At 38.9% G+C, this 14,264-nt stretch overlaps 1 protein-coding gene across 3 annotated transcripts in view; it reads left to right on the forward strand.

Moving 5' to 3' along the window:
* The window catches only part of MTRF1 (mitochondrial translation release factor 1), a 67,450-nt gene that overhangs the window by 39,703 nt on the left and 13,483 nt on the right, over nucleotides 1-14,264 (forward strand). For all 3 annotated transcript variants that reach the window (XM_060079834.1, XM_060079835.1, XM_060079836.1), the window contains one exon: nucleotides 13,826-13,943. In XM_060079834.1, the coding sequence (XP_059935817.1) occupies nucleotides 13,826-13,943 (118 nt within the window). The remainder of the gene's footprint in view (nucleotides 1-13,825; nucleotides 13,944-14,264) is intronic.

Below are 14,264 nucleotides of genomic sequence, written 5' to 3' on the forward strand. Positions count from 1 at the left end.
TTCCTTTTTATGTCTGAGTAATATTCCATTGTATATATGTACCACAACTTCTTTATCCATTCGTCTATTGATGGGCATTTAGGTTGCTTCCATGACCTGGCTATTGTAAATAGTGCAGCAATGAACATTGCAGTACATGTGTCTTTTTGAATTATGGTTTTCTCTGGGTGTATGCCCAGTAGTGGGATTGCTGGATCATATGGTAATTCTATTTTTAGTTTTTTAAGGAACCTCCATACTGTTCTCCATAGTGGCTGTATCAGTTGACATTCCCACCAATAGTGCAAGAGGGTTCCCTTTTCTGCATACCCTCTCCCGCATTTGTTGTTTGTAGATTTTCTGATAAGCCCATTCTAACTGGTGTGAGGTGATACCTCACTGTAGTTTTGATTTGCATTTCTCTAATAATTAGTGATGTTGAGCAGCTTTTCATGTGCTTCTTGGCCATCTGTATGGCTTCTTTGGAGAAATGTCTATTTAGGTCTTCTGCCCATTTTTGAATTGGGTTGTTTGTTTCTTTAATATTGAGCTGCATGAGCTGTTTATATATTTTGGAGATTAATCCTTTGTCTGTTGATTTGTTTGCGAATATTTTCTCCCATTCTGAGGGTTGTCTTTTCATCTTGTTTATGGTTTCCTTTGCTGTGCAAAAGCTTTTAAGTTTCATTAGGTCCCATTTGTTTATTTTTGTTTTTATTTCCATGACTCTAGGAGGTGGATCAAAAAAGATCTTGCTGTGATTTATGTCAAAGAGTGTTCTTCCTATGCTTTCCTCTAAGAGTTTTATAGTGTCCGGTCTTACATTTAGGTCTCGAATCCATTTTGAGTTTATTTTTGTGTTTAGTGTTAGGGAGTGTTCTAATTTCATTCTTTTACATGTAGCTGTCCAGTTTTCCCAGCACCACTTATTGAAGGGACTGTCTTTTGTCCATTGTATATCTTTGCCTCCTTTGTCATAGATTAGTTGACCATAGGTGCATGGGTTTATCTCTGGGCTTTCTATCTTGTTCCATTGATCTATGTTTCTGTTTTTGTGCCAGTACCATATTGTATTGATTACCGTAGCTTTGTAGTATAGTCTGAAGTCAGGGAGTCTGATTCCTCCAGCTCTGTTTTTTTCCCTCAGGACTGCTTTGGCTATTCGGGGTCCTTTGTGTCTCCATACAAATTTTGAGATGATATGTTCTAGTTCTGTAAAAAAAATGCCATTGGTAATTTGATAGCGATTGCACTGAATCTGTAGATTACTTTGGGTAGTATAGTCATTTTCACAATATTGATTCTTCCAATTGAAGAACGTGGTATATCTCTCCATCTCTTGGTATCAACTTTAATTTCTTTCATCAGTGTCTTATACTTTTCTGCATATAGGTCTTTTGTCTCCCTAGGTAGGTTTATTCCTAGGTATTTTATTCTTTTTGTTGCATTGGTAAATTATGTTTCCATAATTTCTCTTTCAGATTTTTCATCATTAGTGTATAGGAATGCAAGAGACTTCTGTTCATTAATTTTGTATCCTGCAACTTTACCAAATTCATTGATTAGCTCTAGTAGTTTTCTAGTGGCATTTTTAGGATTTTCTATGTATAGTATCATGTCATCTGTAAACAGTGACAGTTTTACTTCTTTTCCAATTTGTATTCCTTTTATTTCTTTTTCTTCTCTGATTGCCATGGTTAGGACGTCCAAAACTATGTTGAATAATAGTGAGAGTGGACATCCTTGTCTCGTTCCTGATGTTAGAGGAAATGCTTTCAGTTTTTCACCATTGAGAATGATGTTTGCTGTGGGTTTGTTGTATATGGCCTTTATTATGTTGAGGTATGTTCCCTCTGTGCCCACTTTCTGGAGAGTTTTTATCACAAATGGGTGTTGAATTTTGTCAAAAGCTTTTTCTGCATCTATTGAGTTGATCATATGGGGTGTTTCTGTTTTTTGTTTTGTTTTTTGATCATATGGTTTTTACTCTTCAATTTGTTAATATGGTGTATCACATTGATTGATTTGCACATATTGAAGAATCCTTGCATCCCTGGCATAAATCCCACTTGATCATGGTGTATGATCCTATGAGGGTGATGGTGCCCTCATAGAATGAGTTTGGGAGTGTTCCTTCCTCTGCAATTTTTTGGAAGAGCTTGAGAATGATGGATGTTAGCTCTTCTCTAAATGTTTGATAGAATTCACCTGTGAAGGCATCTGGTCCTGGACTTTTGTTTTTTGGAAGATTTTTAATCACAGTTTCAATTTCATGACTTGTGATGGTCTGTTCATATTTTCTGTTTCTTCCTGGTTCAGTCTTGGAAGGTTATACCTTTCTAAGAATTTGTCCATTTCTTCCAGGTTGTCCCTTTTATTGGCATAGAGTTGCTTGTAGTAGTCTCTTAGGATGTTTTGTATTTCTGCGGTGTCTGTTTTAACTTCTCCTTTTTCATTACTAATTTTATTGATTTGAGTCCTCTCCCTCTTTTTCTTGATGAGTCTGGCTAACGGTTTCTCAATTTTGTTTATCTTCTCAAAGAACCAGCTTTTAGTTTTATTGATCTTTCTTAATTGTTTTCTTTGTTTCTATTTCATTTATTTCTGCTCTGATCTTTATGATTTCTTTCCTTCTGCTAATTTTGGGTTTTGTTCTTTTTTCTCTAGTTCCTTTAGGTGTACGTTTAGATTGTTTACTTGAGATTTTTCTTGTTTCTTGAGGTAGGCATGTATAGCTATAAACTTCCCTCTTAGAACTGCTTTTCCTGCATCCCATAGGTTTTGGATTGTCATGTTTTCGTTGTCATTTGTCTCTAGGTATTTTTTGATTTCCTCTTTGATTTCTTCAGTGATCTCTTGGGTATTTAGTAACATATTGTTTAGCCTCCATGTGTCTGTGTTTTTTACAGTTTTTTGCCTGTAATTCATTTCTAATCTCATAGCGTTGTGGTCAGAAAAAATGCTTGATATGATTTCAATTTTCTTAAATTTACTGAGGCTTGATTTGTGACCCAAGGTGTGACCTATCCTGGAGAATGTTCCGTGTGCACTTGAGAAGAAAGTGTAATCTGCTGGTTTTGGATGGAATGTCCTATAAATATCAATTAAATCTATCTGGTCTATTGTGTCATTTAAAGCTTCTGTTTCCTTATGTATTTTCATTTTGGATGATCTGTCCATTGGTGTAAGTGAGGTGTTAAAGTACCCCACTATTATTGTGTTACTGTCGATTTCCTCTTTTATAGCTGTTAGCAGTTGTCTTATGTATTGAGGCGCTCCTATGTTGGGTGCATATATATGTATAATTGTTACATCTTCTTCTTGGATTGATCCCTTGATTATTAGGTAGCGCCCTTCCTTGTCTCTTGTAACATTCTTTATTTTAAAGTCTATTTTATCTGATACGAGTATAGCTACTCCAGCTTACTTTTGATTTCCATTTGCATGGAATATCTTTTTCCATCTCCTCACTTTCAGTCTGTATGTGTCCCCAGGTCTGATGTGGGTCTCTTGTAGACGGCATATATACAGATCTTGTTTTTGTGTCCATTCAGCACGCTTGTGTCTTTTGGTTGGAGCATTTAATCCATTCATGTTTAAGGTAATTATCGATATGTATGTTCGTATAATCATTTTCATAATTGTTTTGGGTTTTTTTTGGTAGGTCCTTTTCTTCTCTTGTGTTTCCCACTTAGAGAAGTTCCTTTAGCATTTGTTGTAGAGCTGGTTTGGTGGTGCTTAATTCTCTTAGCCTTTGCTTGTCTGTAAAACTTTTGATTTCTCCATCGAATCTGAATGAGATCCTTGCTGGGTAGAGTAATCTTGGTTGTAGGTTCTTCCCTTTCATCACTTTAAGTATATCATGTCACTCCCTTCTGGCTTGTACAGTTTCTGCTGAGATATCAGATGTTAACCTTATGGGAGTTCCCTTGTATGTTATTTTTCATTTTTCCCCTGCTGCTTTCGATAATTTTTCTTTGTCTTTAATTTTTGTCAATTTGATTACTATGTGTCTTGGTGTGTTTCTCCTTGGTTTTGTCCTGCATGGAACTCGCTGCACTTCCTGGACTTGGGTGGCTATTTCCTTTCCCATGTTAGGGAAGTATTTGACTATAATGTCTTCAAATATTTTCTAGGGTCCTTTCTCTCTGTCTTCTCTTTCTGGAACCCCTATAATGCAAACGTTGTTGCATTTAATATTGTCCCAGAGGTCTCTTAGGCTGTCTTCATTTCTTTTCATTCTGTTTTCTTTATTCTGTACCGCAGCAGTGAATTCCAGCCTTCTGTCTGCCAGGTCACTTATCCATTCTTCTGCTTCAGTTATTCTGCTATTGATTCCTTCTAGTGTAGTTTTCATTCCAGTTATTGTATTGTTCATCTCTGTTTGTTCTTTAATTCTTCTAGGTCTTTGTTAAACATTTTTTGCATCTTCTCGATATTTGCCTCCATTCTTTTTCCGTGGTCCTGGATCATCTTCACTATCATTATTCTGAACTCTTTTTCTGGAAGGTTGCCTATCTCCACTTCATTTAGTTGTTTTTCTGGGGTTTTATCTTGTTCCTTCATCTGGTACATAGCCCTCTGCCTTTTCATCTTGTGTATCTTTCTGTGAATGCGGTTTTTGTTCCACAGGCTGTAGGATTGTAGTTCTTCTTGCTTCTGCTCTCTGCCCTCTGGTAGATGAGGCTATATAAGGAGGCTTGATGGGAGGGACTGTTTTTTGTTTCTTAAGGTAGGCTTGTATAGCTATAAACTTCCCTCTTAGAACTGCTTTTGCTGCATCCCATAGGTTTTGGGTCATTGTATTTTCATTGTCATTTGTTTCGAGGTATTTTTTAATTTCCTCTTTGATTTCTTCAGTGATCTCTTGGTTATTAAGTAGTGTGTTGTTTACCCTCCATGTGTTTGTATTTCTTACAGATTTTTTCCAGTAATTGATATCTAGTCTCATAGCGTTGTGGTCGGAAAAGATACTTGATGTGATTTCAATTTTCTTAAATTTACCAAGGCTTGATTTGTGACCCAGGATATGAACTATCCTGGAGAATGTTCCATGAGCACTTGAGAAGAATATGTATTCTGTTGTTTTTGGATGGAATGTCCTATAAATATCAATGAAGTCCATCTTGTTTAATGTATCATTTAAAGCTTGTGTTTCCTTATTTATTTTCATTTTGGATGATCTGTCCATTGGTGAAAGTGGGGTGTTAGAGTCCCCTACTATGACTGTGTTACTGTCGATTTCCCCTTTTATGGCTGTTAGTATTTGCCTTATGTATTGAGGTGCTCCTATGTTGGGTGCATAAATATTTACAGTTGTTATATCTTCTTTTGGGATTGATCCCTTGATCATTATGTAGTGTCCTTCTTTGTCTCTTCTAATAGTCTTTATTTTAAAGTCTGTTTTGTCTGATATGAGAATTGGTACTCCAGATTTCTTTTGATTTCCATTTGTATGGAATATCTTTTTCCATCCCCTCACTTTCAGTCTGTATGTGTCCCTAGGTCTGAAGTGGGTCTCTTGTAGGCAGCATATATGTGGGTCTTGTTTTTGTATCCATTCGGCCAGTCTATATTTTTTGGTTGGAGCATTTAATCCATTTACATTTAAGTTAATTATTGATATGTATGTTCCTATTCCCATTTTCTTAATTGTTTTGGGTTTATTATTATAGGTGTTTTCCTTCTCTTGTGTTTCCTGCCTAGAGAAGTTCCTTTAGCATTTGTTCTAAAGCTGGTTTGGTGGTGCTGAATTCTCTTAGCTTTTGCTTGTCTGTAAAGCTTTTAATTTCTCTGTCAAATCTGAATGAGATCCTTGCTGGGTAGAGTAATCTTGGTTGTAGGTTTTTCTCTTTCATCACTTTAAATATATCCTGCCACTCCCTTCTGACTTGCAGAGTTTCTGCTGAAAGATCAGCTGTTAGCCTTATGGGGATTCCCTTATGTGTTACTTGTTGTTTTTCCCTTGCTGCTTTTAATATTTGTTCTTTGTATTTAATTTTTGATAGTTTGATTAGTATGTGTCTTGACGTGTTTCTCCTTTGATTTATCCTGTACGGGACTCTCTGTGCTTCCTGGACTTGATTAACTATTTCCTTTCCCATATTAGGGCAGTTTTCAACTGTAATCTCTTCAAATATTTTCTCAGTCCCTTTCTTTTTCTCTTCTTCTTCTGGGACCCCTATAATTGGAATGTTGTTGTGTTTAATGTTGTCCCAGAGGTCTCTGAGACTGTCCCCAATACTTTTCATTCTTCTTTATTCTGCTCTGCAGTAGTTAGTTCCACTATTTTATCTTCCAGGTTACTTATCCGTTCTTCTGCCTCTGTTACTCTGCTATCGATCCCTTCTAGAGAATTTTTAATTTCATTTATTGTGTTGTTCATCTCTGTTTGCTCTTTAGTTCTTATAGGTCATTGTTAAACGTTTCTTGTATTTTCTCCATTCTATTTCCAAGATTTTGGATCATCTGTACTATCATTATTCTGAATTCTTTTTCAGGTAGACTGCCTATTTCCTCTTCATTTGTTAGGTCTGGTGGGTTTTTGCCTTGCTCCTTCATCTGCTCTGTGTTTCTCTGTCTTCTCATTTTGTTAAACTTACTGTGTTTGGGGTCTCCTTTTTGCAGGCTTCAGGTTCGTAGTTCCTGTTGTTTTTGGTGTCTGTCCCCAGCGGCTAAGGTTGGTTCAGTGGGTTGTGTAGGTTTCCTGGTGGAGGGGACTAGTGCCTGTGTTCTGGTGGATGAGGCTGGATCTTGTCTCTCTAGTGGGCAGGTCCACGTCTGGTGGTGTGTTTTGGGGTGTGTGTGGCTTTATTATGATTTTAGGCAGTCTGTGTGCTAATGGATGGGGTTGTGTTCCTGTCTTGCTAGTTGTTTGTCATAGGGTATCTTGCACTGTAACTTGCTGGTCGTTGAGTGGAGCTGGGTCTTGGCGTTGAGATGGAGATCTCTGGGAGATTTTCACCATTTCATATTATGTGGAGCTGGGAGGTCTCTTGTGGACCAGTGTCCTGAACTTGGCTCTCCCACCTCAGTGGCACAGCCCTGACGCCTGGCTGGGGCACCAAGAGCCTGTCCTCCACACGGCTCAGAATAAAAGGGAGAAAAAAAGGAAAGAAAAAAGAAGATAAAATAAAATAAAGTAAAATAAAATAAAGTTATTAAAATAAAAAATAATTATTACGGAAAAAAAATTTTTAAGTAATAAAAACATAAAAATGGACCGACAGAACCCTAGGACAAACAGTAAAAGCAAAGCTATACAGACAAAATCACACACAGAAGCATACACATACACACTCACAAAACGAGAAAAAGGGGAAAAATATATATATATTGTTGCTCCCAAAGTCCATCTCCTCAATTTGGGATTATTCGTTGTCTATTCAGGTATTCCACAGATGCAGAGTACATGAAGTTGATTGTGGAGATTTAATCTGCTGCTCCTGAGGCTGCTGGGAGAGACTTCCCTTTCTCTTCTTTGTTCGAACAGCTCCGGGGATTCAGCTTTGGATTTGGACCCGCCTCTGCCTGTAGGTTGCCTGAGGGCGTCTGTTCCCCGCCCAGACAGGATGGGGTTAAAGGAGCAGCTGATTCAGGGTCTCTGGCTCACTCAGGCCGGGGGGAGGGGGTACGGATGTGGGGCGAGCCTGCGGCGGCAGAGGCCAGTGTGAAGTTGCACCAGCCTGAGTCGCGCCGTGTGTCCTCCCAGGGAAGGTGTCCCTGGATCACAGGACCCTGGCAGTGGCGGGCTGCACAGGCTCCCAGGAGGGGAGGTGTGGACAGTGACCTGTGCTCGCACACGGGCTTCTTGGTGGCTGCAGCAGCAGCCTTAGAGTCCCATGCCCGTCTCTGGGGTCCGTGCTGATAGCTGCTGCTCGCTCCCGTCTCTGGAGCTCCTTTAAGCGGCGCTCTTAATCCCCTCTCGTCGCGCACCAGGAAACAGAGGCAAGAAAAAGTCTCTTGCCTCTTTGGCAGCTCCAGACCCTTTCTCGGACTCCCTCCTGGCTAGCTGTTGTGCACTAGCCCCCTTCAGGCTCTGTTCACGCTGCCAACCCCAGTCCTCTCTGGGGGATCCGACTTCTGAAGCCCGAGCCTCAGCTCCCAGCCCCGACTCGTCCCGGCGGGTGAGCAGACAAGCCTCTTCGGCTGGTGAGTGCTGGTCGGCACTGATCCTCTGTGCGGGAATCTCACCGCTTTGCCCTCTGCACCCCTGTTGCTGTGCTCTCCTCCGTGGCTCTGAAGCTTCCCCGCTCTGTCACCTGCAGTCTCTGCCGGCGAAGCGGCTTCCTCGTGTGTGGAAACCTTTCCTCCTTCACAGCTCCCTCCCACTGGTGCAGTTCCCGTCCCTATTCTTTGTCTGTTTTTTCTTTTTTCTTTTATGCTACCCAGGTACGTGGGGAGTTTCTTGCCTTTTGGGAGGTCTGAGGTCTTCTGCCAGCGTTCAGTAGGTGTTCTGTAGGAGTTGTTCCACATGTAGATGTATTTCTGATATATTTATGGGGAGGAAGGTGATCTCCGTGTCTTACTCTTCCGCCATCTTGAAGCTCCTCCTCTCTTTCTTATTTTACCTCATTATAAACTCGTATATTGAATTTCATATATTGACCTCATTATAGACCTATGGATTTTTAAATTCAATGAGTTATAATCACTATTGTGTTTCTTTCTTATTAAATTGAGGTATAGTTGATTTACAATACTATATTAGTTTCAGGTGTACAACATAATGATTCACAATTTTTTAAAGTTTTATAGTTTTTATAAAATATTGGCTATATTCCCTTGTGCTGTACAATATATCCTTGGGGCTTATTTAGTTTATACATAATAGTCTGTACATCTTACTTCCCTACCTCTATTCTTCCCCTCTCCCCTTCCCTCTCCCCACTGGTAACCACTGGTTTGTTCTGTATATCTATGAGTCTATTTCTTTTTTGCTATATTCACTAGTTTGTTTTATTTTTTAGATTCCACATATAAGTGATATCATACAGTATTTGTCTTTGTCTGACTTATTTCACTAAGCACAGTACCCTCCACATACATCCATGTTATTGCAAATGGCAAAATTTCATTATTTTTTATGGCTGAGTAATATGCCATTGCATATATATACCACATCTTCTTTATCCATTCATCTGTTGATGGACACTTAGGTTGCTTCCATACCTTGGCAATTGTAAATAATGCTGCTATGAACACCGTGGTGCATATATCTTTTCAAATTAATGTTTTCGGTTTTTTTTCGGATATACACCCCAGGAGTGGAATTGCTGGATTGTATGGTAGTTCTGTTTTTAGTTTTTTGAGGAGCCTCCATACTGTTTTCCACAGTGGCTGCACCAATTTACATTCCCAGAGTGTACAAGGGTTCCCATTTCTTCACGTCCCCACCGATACTTGTTGTTTGTGGTCTTTCTGATACCCATTCTGACAGGTGTGAGGTGATATCTCACTGTGGTTTTGATATGCATTTCTCTGATGATTAGTGATGTTGAGCTTCTTGTCCTGTGCTTGTTGGCCATCTGAATGTCTTCTTTGGAAAAATGTCCATGTCTTCAGGGTATTTTTGACTGGGTTGTTTTTTTTTTATGTTATATGAGCTGTTTATATATTTTAGATATTAATCCCTTATCATCATATCATTACCAAGTATTTTCTCCCATTCAGTAGGTTGTCTTTTTGTTTACCTATTTTTTCCTATGCTGTGCAAAAGCATTTAAGTTTGATTAGGTCCCATTTGTTTATTTTTGTTTTTGTTTCCTTTAGGAGACATATCCAAAAAATATTGCTACAATTTATGTCAAATAGTGTTCTGCCTATATTTTCTCCTAGGAGTTTTATGGTCTTACATTTAGGTCTTAAATTCATTTTGAGTTTATTTTTGTATATGGAATGAGAAAATGTTCTAATTTCACTCCTTTACATGTAGCTGTCGAGTTTTCCCAGTACCACTTATTGAGAAGGGTGTCTTTTCCCCATTGTATATTCTTGCCTCCTTTGTTGCACATTAATTGACCATAAGTGTTTGGGTTTACTTCTGGGCACATTATTCTGTTTCATTGATCTATGTATCTGTTTTTGTGCCAGTACCATACTGTTTTGATTACTGTAGCTTTGTGGTGCAATCTGAAGTTAGGGAGTGTGATAGCTCCAGCTCTGTTCTTCTTTCTCAAGATTATTTTGGCTATTTGGGGTTTCTTGAGTTTCCATACAAATTTTAAAATTATTTGTTCTAGTTCTGTGAAAAATGCCATTGGTATTTTTTTTTTTTTTTTTTTTTTGCGGTATGCGGGCCTCTCACTGTTGTGGCCTCCCCCGTTGTGGAGCACAGGCTCCGGACGCGCAGGCTCCGGACGCGCAGGCTCAGCGGCCATGGCTCACGGGCCCAGCCGCTCCGCGGCATATGGGATCCTCCCAGACCGGGGCACGAACCCGTATCCCCTGCATCGGCAGGCGGACTCTCAACCACTTGCGCCACCAGGGAGGCCCCATTGGTATTTTGATAGGCATTTCATTGAGTCTGTAGATTGCCTTGGGTAGTATGGTCATTTTAACATAAAATTCTTCCAATCTATGAACACAGTACGTTTTTCCATTTGTATCATCTTCAGGTTCTTTCATCAGTGTCTTGTTGTTTTCTGAATACAGGTCTTTTACCTATCTTCTTTTTGATGCTATTGTAAATGGGGTTGTTGTCTTAATTTCTCTTTCTGATAGTTTGTTGTTAGTGTATAGAAATGCAACATATTTATGTATATTAGTTTTGTATCCTACAACTTTACCAGATTCATTGATGAGCCCTATAAGTTTTTTGGTGGTGTCTTTAGGATTTTCTATGTATATTATCATGTCATCTGCAAACAGTGACAGTTTTACTTCTTCCTTTTCAGTTGGATTCCTTTTATTACTTTTTCTTGTGTGAGTGCTGAGGCTGGGCATTCACTATTGTTTTTAATGTTCAAATTGTCCCATTTGGCCCGTAGTAGCCTTTCTAGGGTAGCCCCTTTTGAAATGACCCAATCAGTCTTTGAGTGCATACTTGCTTTCTGCTATAATAGACATCCCAGGCTACCTTGTACTCTCCTGCCTCAGACTTAGAGTCAGACCTGGTTCTTTTTAGTGGGGAATGTATCCAGAAGTCAACGTATGGGTACTAGGTCTGCTCATTATTACTAAAGTGTACTTATTACATCAAGACTCTTCAGTGGATAGAATTAGGAAATACATATGATTTTAAATTAAAGGTTCCTATTATTATTACTTCCAATTCAAATTTACAGGGAGTATCTTTCCTGCACCTTTTTGCATTTTGTTTCATATCTTCCCACTTGGAGTTAAAATCTTCTTTCTTAATCACTTTTAATATGTTTACCTTTTGCTTTATTATACTATATATATAAAATAGTTTCAAAATTTTTCAGTAAAGTACTTAGTAATGTTTAATATTTCTGTCCTTAGAATGTAACCCACCAAGAAAGCAGTCAGAGTAATATGTTCAAAGACCATCTGAAATAATGTTTTTCTGTGTGGTTATGTTATTATTATGGGAAATATTTTGATTTATTTGTTTGCAGTTGTATTTAATTTTTCTTTCCTCTTTTATTTTTGGTGTAATCAGCATTTATGTGGTTCAGAAATCAAAACCATAGAGTTGTCTTGCTTCCATCCTTATTCCTTCCACCCCATTCTCACCTATCCCCTTGTTGTCTTCATATTCTTGAAAATTACTCATTTAGTGAAGCTTCATTCTCCTAAACAGGGCCTTATTCTCTTAATTGACATTTTAAATTCTTTGTATCTTAAAAAGTCACTGTGTCTATGTTCAGAATTCCCCAGAAGTTATTAGGTAGTTTCTATAACATTTGGGAGAACATGACATATAACATCAACATATTTGCTGTATAACTACTTAATATACTGTAACCACAAGAAATGGGAAATTACTCTTCATCTATTCAGTGTTTATTGAAATTTTAAGCTAGCTAACACTGGCATATTTTAACAAAGCCTGTATAATCTTTGCACTGTGTAATCTTTTTCTTCACCATATAGTACTCATCTTAGAGAAATCAAAAGAAAAACAACTAAGTTATATATTAGATTCTAACCTCAACCCTGTTGTTAGTGTACTTTTCAAAGAGAATGGTCATACTTGCTGTCTGTCATTCATTGAAATAAATGATAAATGTGGAACAAAATGTTAGGTCTCCCCTCAAAAACAGCATATTTTATATATATTTGTGTATATATCTGTATATTCATATATAGGTATATATTTCTGTGCATTCATGTGTGTGTGTATAAATATCAGAAAATTTCCTAAGGCTGTCATAACAAATAACCACAAACTTAGTAACTTAAAACCACAGAAATGTATTCTCCAACAGTTCTACAGGTCAGAAGTCCAAAATCAAGGTATTGGCAGGGCCATGCTCCCTCCAGAGGTTCTGGGGGAGAATCCTCCCTTGCCTTTTCCAGCTTCTGGTATCTCCATGTGTTCCTTGGCTTGTAGCTGTGCAACTCCAGTCTTTGACTCCAAATTCACATTGTCTCCTCCTCTCTCTTCTCTAGGTGTCTTTTATAAGGACACTTGTCATTGGATTTAGGGCCTATCCGAATAATCCAGTATGATCTCATCTTAACTCAATTATGTCTGCAAAGACCCTTTTCCCAAATAAGGTTCCGGTGGTTAGAATAGAACATATCTTTTGGGGTGCCTCCATTCAGTCCATTAACAAGCACACACATACACACACAGTGGATTCTCATTCGCAGTAGTTATGTTCTACAAAGTCACAGTGAACACTGATTTAGTGAATACTGAACTATTTTTTCTAGGGAAAATATATATACATATCTCACATAGATTATAACCCTAAATCCTAGAAACAACCTATCCTGGTAGATTCTATTTTCTTTATTTTACAAGAGAGAAAATGATGTTCAGAAGTGGTAAGTGACTTGTCTTGAGGCACGTCATTCACAGGGGCCAGAGTTGAAATTCAAACCCTGTCCAGCTGGCCCCAGAGCCAGAGCTTCTTGCACTGCCCTGCCCTGCCCCTCCTGTCCTCATCCTGTGTCATCTCTGTAGGAAACAAGAAAGCAGAGAGTCACCTTGTTGGACCTCAGCTGAGAACATGCATGTGTAGAGCAATTGGAATGTTTTGCTGCTCTGCATATGTCTGCAAATGACTGTGGAAGTGCTGCAATAATTGACTTGCGGGAACAAATAAATTCTAGCGAGTAGGTATATTCACAAATACAGAATCAGGGAATAATGAGGATCAACTTTATATGTATGTATATATATTTTAAAAATATATGTTGTATCTAAGGTAGCTTTGTGGGATGATAGATGATGAAACTTCTGAAAGATTACATAACTCAGTGATCTCATAGCATCATAAGTCAGTGTTAAAAATAGCATCCGTTGGGGACTTCCCTGGTGGTCCAGTGGTTCAAAATCTGCCTTCCAATGCAGGGGACACAGGTTCAATCCCTGGTCGGGGAGCTAAGATCCCACATGCTGTGGGGCAACTAAGCCCACGCGCCGCAACTACTGAGCCTGCACGCTCTGGAGCCCACGTGCCACAACTAGAGAGCCTGCAAGCCTCAACCAAGACCTGATGCAGCCAAATAAAGAAATATTTTTTTTTAAAAATAGCATCTGTTGGAATAGGGAGTTTATGGTTCTTTCTTTGGTTTGAGTTATTTCACCTCTTAGTCAAATGGCTATGACTTAACACAAAATAGTACAGTTTATTTGAAAGATTTGGGATCAGTTTAGTATTAAAGTATTTGTTGAGTGTGGAATTTACTCATGCTATACGCTTTGTTCTAGGTAGATGTGAAAGTGGACCCCAAGGATTTACGAATAGACACATTTCGAGCCAAAGGAGCAGGAGGGCAGCATGTTAATACAACTGATAGTGCTGTCAGACTTGTCCATGTCCCCACAGGTAAGCTAGTCCTTTTGCTTTTGTACTTTTAACTTTTTTTCACATCTTATAAAACTATTTGGCATTTAGAAAGAGTCTTATGTTGGTGTCTGGTTCCTTGCACAAACCCTTTAAAGGTGACACTGGGGTCATGGGTCCGAGGTTCCCAAGGTGTTCATATTCCCTTCTGTTTGGAAAAGGAACCTCCTTGGCTGTGTGTATTTAAGAGTGAGGTTCTGGGCTTCCCTGGTGGCACAGGGGTTGAGCGTCCACCTGCCGATGTAGGGGATACGGGTTCGTGCCCCAGTCCGGGAAGATCCCACATGCCGCGGAGCGGCTGGG

This window comes from Mesoplodon densirostris, chromosome 17, assembly GCF_025265405.1.
Source record: "Mesoplodon densirostris isolate mMesDen1 chromosome 17, mMesDen1 primary haplotype, whole genome shotgun sequence".
Taxonomy (NCBI): Eukaryota; Metazoa; Chordata; class Mammalia; order Artiodactyla; family Ziphiidae; genus Mesoplodon; species Mesoplodon densirostris.